Consider the following 18,213-nt stretch of genomic DNA (forward strand, 5'->3'; position numbering starts at 1 on the left):
ACCTCCAGCAGGCCACAAATGTGCATGTGTCTGCTCAAACGGTCAGAAACAGACTCCATGAGGGTGGTATGAGGGCCCGACGTCCACAGGTGGGGGTTGTGCTTACAGCCCAACACCGTGCAGGACGTTTGGCATTTGCCAGAGAACACCAAGATTGGCAAATTCGCCACTGGCGCCCTGTGCTCTTCACAGATGAAAGCAGGTTCACACTGAGCACATGTGACAGACGTGACAGAGTCTGGAGACGCCGTGGAGAACGTTCTGCTGCCTGCAACATCCTCCAGCATGACCGGTTTGGCGGTGGGTCAGTCATGGTGTGGGGTGGCATTTCTTTGGGGGGCCACACAGCCCTCCATGTGCTCGCCAGAGGTAGCCTGACTGCCATTAGGTACCAAGATGAGATCCTCAGACCCCTTGTGAGACCATCTGCTGGTGCGGTTGGCCCTGGGTTCCTCCTAATGCAAGACAATGCTAGACCTCATGTGGCTGGAGTGTGGCAGCAGTTCCTGCAAGAGGAAGGCATTGATGCTATGGACTGGCCCGCCCGTTCCCCAGACCTGAATCCAATTGAGCACATCTGGGACATCATGTCTCACTCCATCCACCAACGACACGTTGCACCACAGACTGTCCAGGAGTTGGCGGATGCTTTAGTCCAGGTCTGGGAGGAGATCCCTCAGGAGACCATCCGCCACCTCATCAGGAGCATGCCCAGGCGTTGTAGGGAGGTCATACAGGCACGTGGAGGCCACACACACTACTGAGCCTCATTTTGACTTGTTTTAGGGACATTACATCAAAGTTGGATCAGCCTGTAGTGTGGTTTTCCACATAAATTTTGAGTGTGACTCCAAATCCAGACCTCCATGGGTTGATAAATTGGATTTCCATTGATTATTTTTGTGTGATTTTGTTGTCAGCACATTCAACTATGTAAAGAAAAAAGTATTTAATAAGATTATTTCTTTCATTCAGATCTAGGATGTGTTGTTTAAGTGTTCCCTTTATTTTTTTGAGCAGTATATATATATAATGCAAAAATACAAAATTGGATGTAGCATCTACAGATTGCTTCCTTTAATTCTATCAAAAGTGTGTAAGTTTGATCATGTGTCCATTAGGCCTATGGATTTTTGGGGGGTTTTATCATCATGAATTAGATTGAAGCAAAAAACAGCCCCTTTTTTTATTCCATAGGTTGGGATCTGCACTATTTAGCTGTTGCGAGAGCGCACTGTTCACCGGCTGTCCACCGGTTTCAAAAACAACGACTGATTGGCCTCTTAAACTTCTTGATTTCAACCATTATTGGGTTCAAATACACATTTAGATGTCTGAACGGCCGTATCCACCTTCAAACCACGATCTGAAAAGTGTAAATGGCTAAACGAGAGCAGTGTGATTCACATCAATGTTCCTATGTAGATATCAATAATAAGTGATATCCGTATCGCTGTAGACTACTGCGTTTATTCAAACCGGATCATCTTTGAAAAGCCGACAGCAGTCGCACTATCGGAAGACATAGTTTGTGGACTGTAGCCTACAAAAGCCTTATCCTGCTCTTTTCCCGGGAATCCATCAAACACACTCGGTGTGTCGTCAGAGTGGTCTCTGATTGGTGGTCATCGTTTGATGTGTCATCATGGTGGTCTCTGATTTTGTGGTCAGATTCACTCAGGTGGAATAAACTTAAAATTGCACCTTTTTTCAATGCTGATTTTAATGTCATTGAGAAAACAGTGTCAAATATTTATATTTTTTTTGTTGTTGTTGCAAAAAAATCCTTTCTGAATTTAAAAGTAAATCCTTGAAGTAATCATCAAGTTCTTCAATAGGATCTGTAATCTGATTAGAATATTTTAGCTGGTAACGTAACGGATTACAGTTACCGTATTTTTGTAATCCCTTACATGTAACAGATTACATGTAATTCCTGATCTACATGTATGATCTCCACCCCAGGAGCAACGTGGATAGAACACCTGTCCCACAGATGGCAGTTCAGCGTCATTTACATTTGGTTGAGTTAACATGAATTCAACGTGAAATCAAACAAATAAACGCTTCGTGTCATTGAATTTACGCAGGTTAACATTGGGTTAAAAACAAGACAACATTTTCCCAATGTTGCTGACTTTTTTTTTCAAATCCAATCAGTTTTCCACATTGATTCAACATTATAACATTGATATGTTTTTGTTGAAATGACATGGAAACAACGTTGAGTCAACCAATTTTTGTCCAGTGAGGTGTTACAAGGTGTTGTTTGTCTCTCTGTGGATTGTATTTCCTGGTACTGTCTCTAACTTTCTATTCCATCACCCCCAGGAGCCCATGTCCAGTTCCTCAACTTCTCCACCGAGGCTAACCATGACTTTCTGGAGATAAGGAACGGCCCACTGGACACCAGCACTGTGATTGGTCGATTCAGTGGACAGGATGTCCCGCCCTCCCTGCTCACCACCTCTCATGAGACCACAGTGTATTTCCATAGTGACCACTCCCAGAACAAGCCAGGCTTCAGGTTAGAGTACCAGGGTAAGAGACTCAGGACATGGCTTCAGGTTTGAATACCAGGGTAAGAGACTCAGAACATGGCTTCAGGTTTGAGTACCAGGGTAAGAGACTCAGGACATGGCTTCAGGTTTGAATACCAGGGTAAGAGACTCAGGACATGGCTTCAGGTTTGAGTACCAGGGTAAGAGACTCAGGACATGGCTTCAGGTTTGAGTACCAGGGTAAGAAACTCAGTAGGTTACACTAACTTTTGGATGCATGAACCAAGTTTTTGATCTCCACGTTTCATCTAATGTTCTGAATTTCACAGTATATTTCCCATTTGTTTAGGATTCAGGCATCTATCCTAGCTGGATCAAGACTAGGGTTGCACATTTTGGGGAATGTTCAGAGGTGGAAACTTTCCATGGGAATTTGTGGAAATATATGGGAATTAATGGAAATATATGGGAATTAACGGAAATATATGGCAATTAACGGAAATGTATGCAAATTAATATTAATGCCATTTAAATGTAGATGTTTTTTTACATTGGATATATTTACCATATCATATGGAGACAGAAACATAAACATTTTACCTTATCATAAGTAGACATAATTGCAAATGATTAAATCCTTCCAATAGAAATAAAAAATATATTTAGCTACGAGTTGAACTTTAATTAAATGAGTTGACTCTTCACATGGAATGATTTCACTGAACAACAAAAGAAAGGGAATATTGAATGATCCCCAATGATCCATCGCGTCTCCCAAAAACGTCCTCTTGAACATCAGACTCTGAGGCCTCATCTTCACTGTCACTTTCCAACCTGGTTGAGGACGGCTCGTTGTCAGGCTCAAAAAGCTTCAAATTTGCCTGGATGGCCACCAATTTTTCAACCCTTGTATTGGTCAGCCTGTTGTGTGCTTTGGTGTGTGTGTGTGTTCCCAAACAAGGACCAGTTGCGCTCTGAGGCGGCTGATGTTGGTGGGATTTGGAGGATGATGGAGACAACAGGGGAAAGAGCCTCAGATCCACAAAGTCCCTTCCACCAGGTGGCTGATGAGATATGTTGGCACAACTGCCATATTGCATCTGCATCCCAAAGCCCTTGCTTGGAAGAGCACTTTACCAGACTGCGAAGAACCTTGTCCTCATCCAGGCCAAGGTGGCGAGACACGGTAGTGATGACACCATAGGCCTTGTTGATCTCCGCACCAGACAGGGTGCTCTTGCCATTATACTTGGGGTCCAACATTTACGCTGCGGCTTGTGTGGGCTTCAGGCAGAAGTCTTCACGCTTTTTGATGTATTTCAGAACTGCAGTTTCCTCTGCTTGGAGCAACAGTGAAGTGGGCAGGGCAGTACGGATTTCTTCTCTTACATCTGCAAGCAGAGTCTGAACATCAGACAGGATGGCATTGTCTCCCTCAATCCGTGCCAATGGCTACTGCTATAGGTTTCAGGAGCTTCAAGCTGCTTACCACTCTCTCCCAAAATACATCATTCAGGAGGATCCTCTTGATGGGGCTGTCCATATCAGCAGACTGTGATACAGCCATTTCTTGGAGAGACTCCTTCCCCTCCAGGAGACTGTCAAACATGATGACAACACCACCCCAACGGGTGTTGCTGGGCAGCTTCAATGTGGTGCTCTTATTCTTCTCACTTTGCTTGGTGAGGTAGATTGCTGCTATAACTTGATGACCCTTCACATACCTAACCATTTCCATTGGCTCTCTTGTAGAGTGTATCCATTGTTTTCAGTGCCATGATGTCCTTGAGGAGCAGATTCAATGCATAAGCAGCACAGCCAATGGGTGTGATGTGAGGGTAGGACTCCTCCACTTTAGACCAAGCAGCCTTCACGTTCACACCATTGTCTGACACCAGTGCAAATACCTTCTGTGGTCCAAAGTCATTGATGACTGCCTTCAGCTCATCTGTAATGTAGAGACCGGTGTGTCTATTGTCCCTTGTGTCTGTGCTCTTGTAGAATACTGGTTGAGGTGTGGAGATGATGTAGTTAATTATTCCTTGCCCACAAACATTCGACCGGCCATCAGAGATGATTGCAATACAGTCTGCTTTCTCTATGATTTGCTTGACTGTCACTTGAACTCTGTTGAACTCTGCATCCAGCAAATAAGTAGATAAAGCATGTCTGGTTGGTGGGGTGTCTGCTGGGAGAAGAATATTCAGAAATCTCTTCTAGTACACATTGCCTGTGAACATCAGAGGTGAACCAGTTACATACACAGCTCGAGCAAGACAATCACCAGCATTTCTCTGACTACGTTCCTCCATTGAGACAAAATAAACTTCTGATTCCAGGAGGACCAGGAGCTGTTGCTATCGATAAGGTGTCTGATTCATCATTTTCACCTCCAATAGAAGTAGAGGGACTTTAGTCAGAGGTTGCTTGTTGTGAGCGCTGAGGGAACTTTATGCACTTGGCCAAATGATTCTGCATCTTTGTTGCATTCTTCACATATGATTTGGCACAACATTTGCAAATGTACACAGCTTTTCCTTCTACATTAGCTGCAGTGAAATGTTTCCAGAAATCAGATAGTGCCCGCGGCATTTTCCTGTAAAGATTCCATTTTTTTTTTTTTAAAACAACAAATACAATTCCATGTACAGATAAATAGTTAAGTAGTTAGATTAAACAACTCCTTTGTAAGATACATGTTTTTAAATGAAACATTTATGGAAACAGGTGAATTAACACTCCTCAATTAGCAGGCTCAAGCAAGCTAAAACTAACTAGCAAAAATTGTTAACAAGTTAGAAATTATTTAAACACACTTTGCTGTAGGCTACTATTTACTAGTTAATTAACAAAACATCATGTACGTCGTATAAAATATATTCACCCCACCCAGTATTGTAATCAAAACTTACCAGAAAGCATGTAGTCCTTGGCTCAGACAGTGTAGTAGTGTGGGCTCAATAGCATCTCATTAGTGTGGAAGATCTTGAGAATCAGCTGTACATGTGATGGAAGAATGCACTGCGCATGCAGAGGGTTGCAATTCCATTGAATTGGGGATAGTTTAACCAAAATATGCCACAATACCTAGAATTGCCTTCTGTATCCCACAAAAAAAGGTTAATTCTTGAATTTACGCAAAATTCCCCAAATTCCAGGGCTTTACTTCCCATTGAACATTTCCAGGAAAAATTACGGACATTTACCGGAAAGTTTCCGACCCTTTGCAACCCTAATCATGACAGATGACGTATCGCTAAATCATTAGGCAGGGTAGCCTAGTGGTTAGAGCGTTGGGCTAGTAACTGAAAGGTTGCAAGTTTGAATCCCCGAGCTGACAAGGTAAAAATCTGTCGTTCTGCCCCTGAACAAGGCAGTTAACCCACTGTTCGTAGGCCGTCATTGAAAATAAGAATTTGTTCTTAACTGACTTGCCTAGTTAAATAAAGGTAAAATAAATAAAAATTAGCCTGAAAACGTCTGATAAACTTCAGTTTTCAAGTGAACTATCTCTTTGAGAATACAAAGTACACTATAGATACAAAAGTATGTGGACACCACTTCAAATTTGTGGATTTGGCTATTTCAGCCTCACCCGTCGCTGACAAGTGTATAAACTCCAGCACACCGCCTTGCAATCTCCATAGACAAACATTGGCAGTAGAATGGCCTTACTGAAGAACTCAGTGACTTTCAACGTGGCACCGTCATAGGATGCCACCTTTCCAACAAGTCAGTTCGTGAAATGTCTGCCCTGCTAGAGCTGCTGTGGTCAACAGTAAGTGCTTTTACTGTAAAGTGGAAATGTCTAGAAGCAACAAAGGTGATGTGGAAGGCCACACAAGCTCACAGAACGGGACCGCTCAGTGCTGAAGTGCCTAGCGTGTAAAAATTGTCTGTCCTTGGTTGCAACACTCACTATCGAATTCCAAACTGCCTCTGAAAGCAACGTAAGTCAACACAAGAACTGTTCGTCAGGAGCTTCATGGAATAGGTTTCCATGGCCGAGCAGCAGCACACAAGCCTAAGATCACCATGCGCAATGCCAAGCGTTGGTTGGAGTGGTGTAAAGCTCTCCAGCATTGGACACTGGAGCAGTGGAAACGTGTTCTCTGGAGTGATGAATCACGCTACACCATCTGGATGCCAGGAGAACGCTACCTGCCCGACTGCATAGTGCCAACTGTAAGGAGGAATACTGGTCTGTGGCTGTTTTTCATGGTTCAGGCTCCTTAGTTCCAGTGAAACTAAATATTACTCGTACAGCATACAATGACATTCAATTCTGTGCTTCCGAATTTGTGACAACAATTCAGGGAATGCCATTTCTTGTTTCAGCAAGACAATGCCCCCTGTGTACAAAGCGAGGTCCATACAGAAATGGTTTGTCGAGATCGGTGTGGAAGAACTTGACTGGACTGCACAGAGCCCTGACCTCAACCCCATCGAACACCTTTGGGGTGAATTGGAACACCGACTGCGAGCCAGACCTAATCGCCCAACATCAGTGTCCGACCTCACTAATGCCCTTGTGGCTGAATGGAAGAAAGTCCCCTCAGCAATGTTCCAACATCTATAGGAAAGCCTTCCCAGAAGAGTGGAGGCTGTTATAGCAGCAAAGGAGGGACCAACTCCATATTAATGCCCATGATTTTGGAGTTTCGATGTTCGATCAGCAGGTGTCCACATACTTTTGGTCACGTTGTCTCACTGTCTGACTCATTCAGTTATATCCCTGGATATATTTTTTATTTATTCATATTTTTACTCCTTCACATTGATGTCAAAGTTATTAGAGTATAAATGCAAAATGCTAAGTTTAGGATTTGTCTTTTGATTAAACTTACGTTACATCGGTAGCATTTCAGTGTTGACTGATCTTGGATGTAAACCTATAATTTACTGGGATTACTCATAGTGCTCTCATGTACCAAGTTATATCAAGCTAATAAGCCGCAAGACTCTGTAAAAGTGCCCTGGGTATAAACCTGTATTTATACTATGTTAGGAGTTCTCCCTCCCTCTGTCAGCGTCGTAAAGGTTGTTTGTATTCATACAAAAAACCTCTCCTTCCTGTCTCCACCTCCCAACCACAGAAAACAGTAACCTCTCCTTCCTGTCTCCACCTCCCAACCCCAGAGAACAGTAACCTCTCCTTCCTGTCTCCACCTCCCAACCCCAGAGAACAGTAACCTCTCCTTCCTGTCTCCACCTCCCAACCCCAGAGAACAGTAACCTCTCCTTCCTGTCTCCACCTCCCAAACCCAGAGAACAGTAACCTCTCCTTCCTGTCTCCACCTCCCAACCCAAGAGAACAGTAACCTCTCCTTCCTGTCTCCACCTCCCAACCACAGAGAACAGTAACCTCCACTTCCTGTCTCCACCTCCCAACCCCAGAGAACAGTAACCTCTCCTTCCTGTTTCCACCTCCCAACCCCAGAGAACAGTAACCTCTCCTTCCTGTCTCCACCTCCCAACCCCAGAGAACAGTAACCTCTCCTTCCTGTTTCCACCTCCCAACCCCAGAGAACAGTAACCTCTCCTTCCTGTCTCCACCTCCCAACCCCAGAGAACAGTAACCTCTCCTTCCTGTTTCCACCTCCCAACCCCAGAGAACAGTAACCTCTCCTTCCTGTCTCCACCTCCCAACCCCAGAGAACAGTAACCTCTCCTTCCTGTTTCCACCTCCCAACCCCAGAGAACAGTAACCTCCACTTCCTGCTGTCTCCACCTCCCAACCCCAGAGAACAGTAACCTCCCCTTCCTGTCTCCACCTCCCAACCCCAGAGAACAGTAACCTCTCCTTCCTGTCTCCACCTCCCAACCCCAGAGAACAGTAACCTCTCCTTCCTGTCTCCACCTCCCAACTCCAGAGAACAGTAACCTCTCCTTCCTGTTTCCACCTCCCAACCCCAGATAACAGTAACCTCTCCTTCCTGTCTCCACCTCCCAACCCCAGATAACAGTAACCTCTCCTTCCTGTTTCCACCTCCCAACCCCAGAGAACAGTAACCTCCACTTCCTGCTGTCTCCACCTCCCAACCCCAGAGAACAGTAACCTCTCCTTCCTGTCTCCATCTCCCAACTCCAGAGAACAGTAACCTCTCCTTCCTGTCTCCACCTCCCAACCCCAGAGAACAGTAACCTCTCCTTCCTGTCCTCATCTCCCAACTCCAGAGAACAGTAACCTCTCCTTCCTGTCTCCATCTCCCAACTCCAGAGAACAGTAACCTCTCCTTCCTGTCTCCACCTCCCAACTCCAGAGAACAGTAACCTCTCCTTCCTGTCTCCACCTCCCAACCCCAGAGAACAGTAACCTCTCCTTCCTGTTTCCACCTCCCAACTCCAGAAAAACAGGAAGGGAAAAACCCAACCTTTATCTACAAAGTCACAGCACAAAGGTGCTCAACTTTATATTGTGATTCAGTGAACGAGCGGCAAATTGAAATCTACTATCTGGCATTTCCATAATTATGTTACATTAGCATATAAACCAAGCATTATATTTGGAAATGCCCCCTTTTGCAACGCTTGCATGACTTATCTCTCACAAAGGATGCTCTGATCCAGAGAAATCCATTTCTTTAGTCATCTTTATATCCTGGGCCTTCAAGGCTCAGTGACTACTCTACTCTACCTCTCTCTCTCTCTCTCTCTCTCTGTGTGTATCTCTCTCTCTCTGTGTATCTCTCTCTCTGTGTATCTCTCTCTGTCTTTCTCTCTCTTTGTCTTTCTCTCTCTTTGTCTTTCTCTCTCTCTCTCTTGTCTCTCTCTCTCTCTCGCTCTCTGTCTCTCGCTCTCTGTCTCTCTCTCTCTCTCTCTCTCTCTCTCTCTCTCTTTCTCTCTCTCTCTTCCTCTTGTTTCTAACGAGAAATGAGCTGGGAATAATTTGCTCATAGCTCTGATGACTGCATCAAACTACAGCTTGCTGAAGAATGTTTTTATATTTTTCTTTCTCCCAAAAGAAAGTGAGAGAGAGACCTCTCCTCCGTGAGGTTGAGAGGTCGATGAGAGTGTCCTCCTCTCCTCTGTGAGGTCGATGAGAGTGTCCTCCTCTCCTCTGTGAGGTCGATGAGAGCGTCCTCCTCTGTGAGGTCGATGAGAGTGTCCTCCTCTCCTCTGTGAGGTCGATGAGAGTGTCCTCCTCTCCTCTGTGAGGTCGATGAGAGTGTCCTCCTCTCCTCTGTGAGGTCGATGAGAGTGTCCTCCTCTCCTCTGTGAGGTCGATGAGAGTGTCCTCCTCTCCTCTGTGAGGTTGATGAGAGTGTCTTCCTCTCCTCTGTGAGGTCGATGAGAGCGTCCTCCTCTCCTCTGTGAGGTCGATGAGAGTGTCCTCCTCTCCTCTGTGAGGTCGATGAGAGTGTCCTCCTCTCCTCTGTGAAGTCGATGAGAGCGTCCTCCTCTGTGAGGTTGATGAGAGTGTCTTTCTCTCCTCTGTGAAGTCGATGAGAGTGTCCTCCTCTCCTCTGTGAAGTCGATGAGAGCATCCTCCTCTCCTCTGTGAGGTCGATGAGAGTGTCCTCCTCTCCTCTGTGAGGTCGATGAGAGTGTCCCCGTCTCCTCTGTGAGGTCGATGAGAGTGTCCCCGTCTCCTCTGTGAGGTCGATGAGAGTGTCCCCGTCTCCTCTGTGAGGTCGATGAGAGTGTCCCCGTCTCCTCTGTGAGGTCGATGAGAGTGTCCTCCTCTCCTCTGTGAGGTCGATGAGAGCGTCCTCCTCTGTGAGGTCAATGAGAGTGTCCTCCTCTCCTCTGTGAAGTCGATGAGAGTGTCCTCCTCTCCTCTGTGAAGTCGATGAGAGCGTCCCCGTCTCCTCTGTGAGGTCGATGAGAGTGTCCTCCTCTCCTCTGTGAAGTCGATGAGAGCGTCCCCGTCTCCTCTGTGAGGTCGATGAGAGTGTCCTCCTCTGTGAAGTCGATGAGAGTATCCTCCTCTCCTCTGTGAGGTTGATGAGAGTGTCTTCCTCTCCTCTGTGAGGTCGATGAGAGCGTCCTCCTCTCCTCTGTGAGGTCGATGAGAGTGTCCCCGTCTCCTCTGTGAGGTCGATGAGAGCGTCCCCGTCTCCTCAATAGCCTCATCCCACAGAGGAACCACAACTATCCTCTCAGGTTCACTATCGTTGAAGCGTTTAGAAATCTGCCATTTTGAATCACCAGAAAAAAAGAGTTGGATAAAAAAAGTTAAAAAGCCAGATATCAGGGTAGAGTAGTCAGTTTTCAGATACATCATTTACAGCCTCACAGCGATGTGTTACTGAATGTGGGCCAGGGGTTGCAGAGAAACCGACCATAGAGGAGCAAATTGCCCACAGCAGGCGGCCATTGCTGTCTACCGCACTGTCCACAAATGGACCAGTGTTCATTTTTTCAACAAGAATAGTGACTCAAATATTCGTCAAACATCTATTATTTTTCATTAGCAATTTGACGAGGCTAAATATACCCAGAAAAAAAAAACTATAACTAAACGAAAATTAATTTTTAATTTCAGTTGACAAAAACGAGACAAGAAAAAAATGATCTCTGTGACTAAAATCTGACTATTATGTTGACTGAACAAGAGATTTTTTGGAGAGATTGAGAGCTTTTCAGTGATAAGCACAGCACAGATGCCCAGCGCAGTTCTGTTCAGCAGTGGGTAGGATGTGTCCGTCTCCGTTTATAGTCAAACACAGCCTACATCAGCTGGTGAGCTGCAGGGGAGCAAGCATATGGGAAGACAGGCTACATTCCGTCTTCGTTTATAGCCAAACACATTGTGCGGGTGACTCTCAACACATTGTGCAGGTGACTCTCAACACATTGTGCAGGTGACTCTCAACACATTGTGCAGGTGACTCTCAACACATTGTGCAGGTGACTCTCAACACATTGTGCAGGTGACTCTCAACACATTGTGCAGGTGACTCTCAACACATTGTGCAGGTGACTCTCAACACATTGTGCAGGTGACTCTCAACACATTGTGCAGGTGACTCTCAACACATTGTGCAGGTGACTCTCAACACATTGTGCAGGTGACTCTCTTGCTTCACCACCAGCCTTCTAGTTAGCAAACCTTTCTTTGCCTCGTTAAGAAATAGAAGCTGCTTTACGAAATAGAAGCAGAAACCTCCCTCTCCTGTCTCCACCTCACAATCCCAGAAAACAGATTTGCAGCATTGAGTTTAATAGTTAAACAACAGTCTAGCTTTGTTTTAGTCTATAGAAACATAGTCTCGCTCAATCCTCCCACTGCATTTCAAATCCAGGTTCTGTTGCCAAAGTAGTCATGACCCGTAATACTGGCACTACATTTCAGTATTTTTATCATGCATTGGCAGAGTGAATTTTACATTTAGAAAAGCATATATGGGGGCTGTTCTAAAATAAGTCTACTTGTGGACCAGACTGTTTAAACATTTAGGCTATACCTTGTTCAATCATGTTACCTCATTAGCTTAGCTACAGTGCTTTCCGGAAAGTATTCAGACGCCTTCAATTTTTTCCACATTTTGTTACGTTACAGCCTTATTCTCAAATATTCTATTCTATTATTTTATTCTAGGTGTCTGGTTAGACTGTAAACTCTCCTTCCAGACTCACATAAAACATCTCCAATCCAAAGTTAAATCTCGAATTGGCTTCCTATTTCGCAAAACAAAGCATCCTTCACTCATGCTGCTAAACATACCCTCGTAAAACTGACCATCCTACCGATCCTCGACTTTGGCGATGTCATTTACAAAATAGCCTCCAACACCCTACTCAATAAATTGGATGCAGTCTATCACAGTGCCATCCGTTTTGTCACCAAAGCACCATATACTACCCACCACTGCGACCTGTACGCTCTCGTTGGCTGGCCCTCGCGTCATACTCGTCGCCAAACCCACTGGCTCCAGGTCATCTACAAGACCCTGCTAGGTAAAGCCCCGCCTTATCTCAGCTCGCTGATCACCATAGCAGCACCCACCCGTAGCACGCGCTCCAGCAGGTATATTTCACTGGTCACCTCCAAAGCCAACTCCTCCTTTGGTCGTCTCTCCTTCCAGTTCTCTGCTGCCAATGACTGGAACGAACTGCAAAAATCTCTGAAACTGGAAACACTTATCTCCCTCACTAACTTTAAGCACCAGCTATCAGAGCAGCTCACAGATCACTGCACCTGTACATAGCCCATCTATAATTTAGCCCAAACAACTACCGCTTCCCCTACTGTATTTATTTATTTATTTATTTATTTATTTTGCACCTTTGCACCCCAGTATTTCTACTTTGTACACGCATCTACTGTCAAATCTACCATTCCAGTGTTTTAATTGCTATATTGTATTTACTTCGCCACCATGGCCTGTTTATTGCCTTTACCTCCCTTATCTCACCTCATTTGCTCACATTGTATATAGACTTATTTTTCTACTGTATTATTGACTGTATGTTTGTTTATTCCATGTGTAACTCTGTGTTGTTGTATGTGTCGAACTGCTTTGCCTTATCTTGGCCAGGTCGCAGTTGTAAATGAGAACTTATTCTCAACTTCCCTACCTGGTTAATTAAAGGAGAAATAAAAAAAAATAAAAAAATGGATTAAATAAATACAAATCCTCAATAATTTACACACAATACCCCATAATGACATCACAATACCCCATAATGACAAAGCAAAAACAGGCTTTTAGAAATGTTTGCATCAGACTGGGGCAAACGTTCACCTTCCAACAGGACAATGACCCTAAGCACACAGCCATGACAACGCAGGAGTGGCTTCGGGACAAGTCTCTGAATGTCCTTGAGTGGCCCAGCCAGAGCCTGGACTTGAACCCGATTGTACATCTCTGGAGAGTCATGGAAATAGCTGTGCAGCGACACTCCCCATCGAACCTGACAGAGCTTGAGAGGATCTGCAGAGAAGAATGGGAGAAGCTCCCCAAATACACCTGTTTCGACCTTGTAGTGTCATATCTTTTAGAAAACTATGTTATTTTTCAACAACACAAACTCCAAAGCAAATCAGGTGAGAAAAAAAGGTTTATTTGAGAACGACAAATCAAGATGTTATGCTGGGAGGTAGATGTTCAGTCTCCCCTGTCCTCAGCTTTTCTCCACCGAACAAAGGAACAGGATGCCATGTATAACCCCCCACCCTAGCCTGGGGTTGACCAATCAGAAGTCCTTGCAGTACAACTTGGCCAATGGCCAAATAACAAGTATCCTGCTCCAGACTCAATGTAAAGAACATTGCACATGTAGCTCTGAATTCAGGAGTGACATTCCACAGATTCTAAACAGATGTTGAACTGAAACCCAACTCCTATTTACAATTCCCTATTGACCATTAGTACTCTAGTTTTTAGTCCTCTCATCCTCTCAAACTCTCAAACTCTGCGTTGTGTATTTATCTTCAACATATTCTTACATACCCAAGAAGACTCGCGGCTGTAATCGCTGCCAAAGTTGCTTCAACAAAGTACTGAGTAAAGGGTCTGAGTACTTATGTAAATGTGATATTTCTGTTTTTATTTTTAATAAATTAGCAACATTTTCCTAAAATATGTTTTTCGCTTTGTCATTATGAGGTATTGTGTGTAGATTGATCATGGGGGGAAAAAAGTATTTAATCAATTTTAGAATAAGGCTGTAACGTAACAAAATGTGGAAAAAGTCAAGAGGTCTGCCTCTCTGACATGTTGAATAAGGAATAACGTCAATCTGCAACGTTCGAGAAAGCTTTTCAACCAGTAGTCTACTGACCGTAGCCCTGGTAACATTACCAGTAATCTACTGAACGTGGCCCTGGTAACATTACCAGTAACCTACTGAACGTGGCCCTGGTAACATTACCAGTAACCTACTGAACGTAGCCCTGGTAACATTACCAGTAACCTACTGAACATGGCCCTGCCTGGTAACATTACCAGTAACCTACTGAACGTGGCCCTGCCTGGTAACATTACCAGTAACCTACTGAACGTGGCCCTGGTAACATTACCAGTAACCTACTGAACGTGGCCCTGGTAACATTACCAGTAACCTACTGAATGTGGCCTGGTAACATTACCAGTAACCTACTGAACGTGGCCCTGCCTGGTAACAATACCAGTAACCTACTGAACGTGGCCCTGGTAACATTACCAGTAACCTACTGAACGTGGCCCTGCCTGGTAACATTACCAGTAACCTACTGAACGTGGCCCTGCCTGGTAACATTACCAGTAACCTACTGAACGTTACCCTGGTAACATTACCAGTAACCTACTGAACGTGGCCCTGGTAACATTACCAGTAACCTACTGAATGTTACCATGGTAACATTACCAGTAACCTACTGAACGTGGCCCTGGTAACATTACCAGTAACCTACTGAATGTTACCATGGTAACATTACCAGTAACCTACTGAACGTGGCCCTGGTAACATTACCAGTAACCTACTGAATGTTAACATGGTAACATTACCAGTAGTCTATATGTAAACATTTGTTGACACAGAGTGAAAGGAAAAGGGATGACATTTTTTACATTTACATTTTAGTCATTTAGCAGACGCTCTTATGCAGAGCGACTTACAGTAGTGAATACGTACATTTCATGCATTTTTTTTTTGTTATACTGGCCCCCCGTGGGAATTGAACCCGCAACCCTGGCGTTGCACACACCATGCTGGCATTGCAAACACCATGTTCTACCAACTGAGCCACAGGGATGACAAACAATTTATTTACTCAATTTCTCTTATGACTACACTATATGTGACTGGGTAGATAATTACTCTTGTGACTAAGACTTGGCTCCCGAGTGATTCAGCGGTTTAAGGCGCTGCATCTCATTGCAAGAGGCGTCACAACAGACCCTGGTTTGAATCCAGGCTTTATTACATCCGGCCGTGATTGGGAGTCCCACAAAGCGGCGCGCAATTGGCCCAGTGTTGGCCGGGGCAGGCAGTCATTGTAAATAAGAATTTGTTCTTGACTGACTTGCCTAGTTAAATACTGTCCACAAATGAAGGAGGCCATTTCGTGTCTACCACACTGTCCTCTAATGGAGGAGGCCATTCCGTGTCTACCACACTGTCCTCTAATGGAGGAGGCCATTCCGTGTCTACCACACTGTCCTCTAATGGAGGAGGCCATTCCGTGTCTACCACACTGTCCTCTAATGGAGGAGGCCATTCCGTGTCTACAACACTGTTCTCTAATGGAGGAGGCCATTCCGTGTCTACAACACTGTCCTCCAATGGAGGAGGCCATTCCGTGTCTACAACACTGTCCTCTAATGGAGGAGGCCATTCCGTGTCTACCACACTGTTCTCTAATGGAGGAGGCCATTCCGTGTCTTCCACACTGTCCTCTAATGGAGGAGGCCATTCCGTGTCTACCACACTGTTCTCTAATGGAGGAGGCCATTCCGTGTCTTCCACACTGTCCTCTAATGGAGGAGGCCATTCCGTGTCTACCACACTGTTCTCTAATGGAGGAGGCCATTCCGTGTCTTCCACACTGTCCTCTAATGGAGGAGGCCATTCCGTGTCTACCACACTGTTCTCTAATGGAGGAGGCCATTCCGTGTCTTCCACACTGTCCTCTAATGGAGGAGGCCATTCCGTGTCTGCAACACTGTTCTCTAATGGAGGAGGCCATTCCGTGTCTTCCACACTGTCCTCTAATAGAGGAGGCCATTCCGTGTCTACCACACTGTTCTCTAATGGAGGAGGCCATTCCGTGTCTACAACACTGTCCTCTAATAGAGGAGGCCATTCCGTGTCTACAACACTGTCCTCTAATAGAGGAGGCCATTCCGTGTCTACCACACTGTCCTCTAATGGAGGAGGCCATTCCGTGTCTACCACACTGTTCTCTAATAGAGGAGGCCATTCCGTGTCTACAACACTGTTCTCTAATGGAGGAGGCCATTCCGTGTCTACAACACTGTCCGCCAATGGAGGAGGCCATTCCGTGTCTACAACACTGTCCGCCAATGGAGGACTTCTAGCTTGTGGACTTCTAGCTTAACCACTTCATTCCCCAGCATACCCACACATTGATATAAATATGAATATGTTTCATAACGTTAACAGCTGTGGGAAAACATGTAATTTTTATTTTTAACAACTAAGTGTTGCAATTGAGATGGCATCTAACATAGAACGCCTGTGCTTCAATGCAGAATGTGACTAATTGAGAACACATACTGTAAACAACATTCTCCCTTCCTCTGTCCACATCTCTCTCATACCGTTCTCCCTTCCTCTGTCCACATCTCTCTCATACCGTTCTCCCTTCCTCTGTCCACATCTCTCTCATTCCGTTCTCCCTTCCTCTGTCCACATCTCTCGCATACCGTTCTCCCTTCCTCTGTCCACATCTCTCTCATTCCGTTCTCCCTTCCTCTGTCCACATCTCTCTCATGCCGTTCTCCCTTCCTCTGTCCACATCTCTCTCATACCGTTCTCCCTTCCTCTGTCCACATCTCTCTCATTCCGTTCTCCCTTCCTCTGTCCACATCTCTCGCATACCGTTCTCCCTTCCTCTGTCCACATCTCTCTCATTCCGTTCTCCCTTCCTCTGTCCACATCTCTCTCATACCGTTCTCCCTTCCTCTGTCCACACCTCTCTCATACCGTTCTCCCTTCCTCTGTCCACATCTCTCTCATTCCGTTCTCCCTTCCTCTGTCCACATCTCTCTCATACCGTTCTCCCTTCCTCTGTCCACATCTCTCTCATTCCGTTCTCCCTTCCTCTGTCCACATCTCTCTCATACCGTTCTCCCTTCCTCTGTCCACATCTCTCGCATACCGTTCTCCCTTCCTCTGTCCACATCTCTCTCATACCGTTCTCCCTTCCTCTGTCCACATCTCTCTCATTCCGTTCTCCCTTCCTCTGTCCACATCTCTCTCATACCGTTCTCCCTTCCTCTGTCCACACCTCCCTCATACTGAGATTGAACATGCAGGTTGTCAATAGAAACAACATCTACTTAGTTGTATTCCTCAATGCAAAATCTATGACTCATGAACAACATTCTTCTGTGTCTCTCTCCTAACAGAATGCATATTTCTCAGCTATTTCCTAGTTCTGTATCGATTGGATTCACAATCACAGAGTAAAACATGAAGTATAAAAAACACTGCGAACAGACTATAGTAATAAAAATGACTGCATGAACAGATTGTTAGGCAGCTTTCATTCTCCTGTTTGACTGCTCTGTCTCTCTGTCTCACCCCTTCCTTCCTTCCTTCCTTCCTTCCTTCCTTCCTTCCTTCCTTCCTTCCTTCCTTCCTTCCTTCCTTCCTTCCTTCCTTCCTTCCTTCCTTCCTTCCTTCCTTCCTTCCTTCCTTCCTTCCTTCCTTCCTTCCTTCCTTCCTTCCTTCCTTCCTTCCTTTGTTTTTTATTAATTAATGTATTTATTTACTTCCCTCCCTCCCCAGCCTATGAGCTTAATGAGTGTCTGGACCCAGAGCCGTTCCGTTACGGAGTGGTGGTTGGGGCAGGCTACAACGTGGGCCAGTCCATTGCCTTCGAGTGCCTCCCCGGCTACCAGCTAATGGGACATTCCATCCTGACCTGCGAACACGGGACCACACGCAACTGGGACCGCCCCTTCCCTCGCTGTGAAGGTAACACACTACAGACCCTAACTCTGATTCGCTAGTCTCACCCATACTAACACCTCGTTGGTCCATAATTTGCTAGCACCACCCATACTAACACCCCATTGGTCCAACTACTTCCTGTTCA

General features: G+C 45.3%; 1 protein-coding gene across 1 annotated transcript in view; it reads left to right on the top strand.

The window, feature by feature from the left end:
- Positions 1–18,213, top strand: part of csmd2 (CUB and Sushi multiple domains 2) — a 776,204-nt gene that overhangs the window by 590,367 nt on the left and 167,624 nt on the right. Inside the window, exons 42-43 of the mRNA XM_045695078.1 lie at positions 2,332–2,541; positions 17,904–18,092. Of these exons, the coding sequence (XP_045551034.1) occupies positions 2,332–2,541; positions 17,904–18,092 (399 nt within the window). The remainder of the gene's footprint in view (positions 1–2,331; positions 2,542–17,903; positions 18,093–18,213) is intronic.

Source organism: Salmo salar, chromosome ssa14, assembly GCF_905237065.1.
Source record: "Salmo salar chromosome ssa14, Ssal_v3.1, whole genome shotgun sequence".
Lineage (NCBI taxonomy): Eukaryota > Metazoa > Chordata > Actinopteri > Salmoniformes > Salmonidae > Salmo > Salmo salar.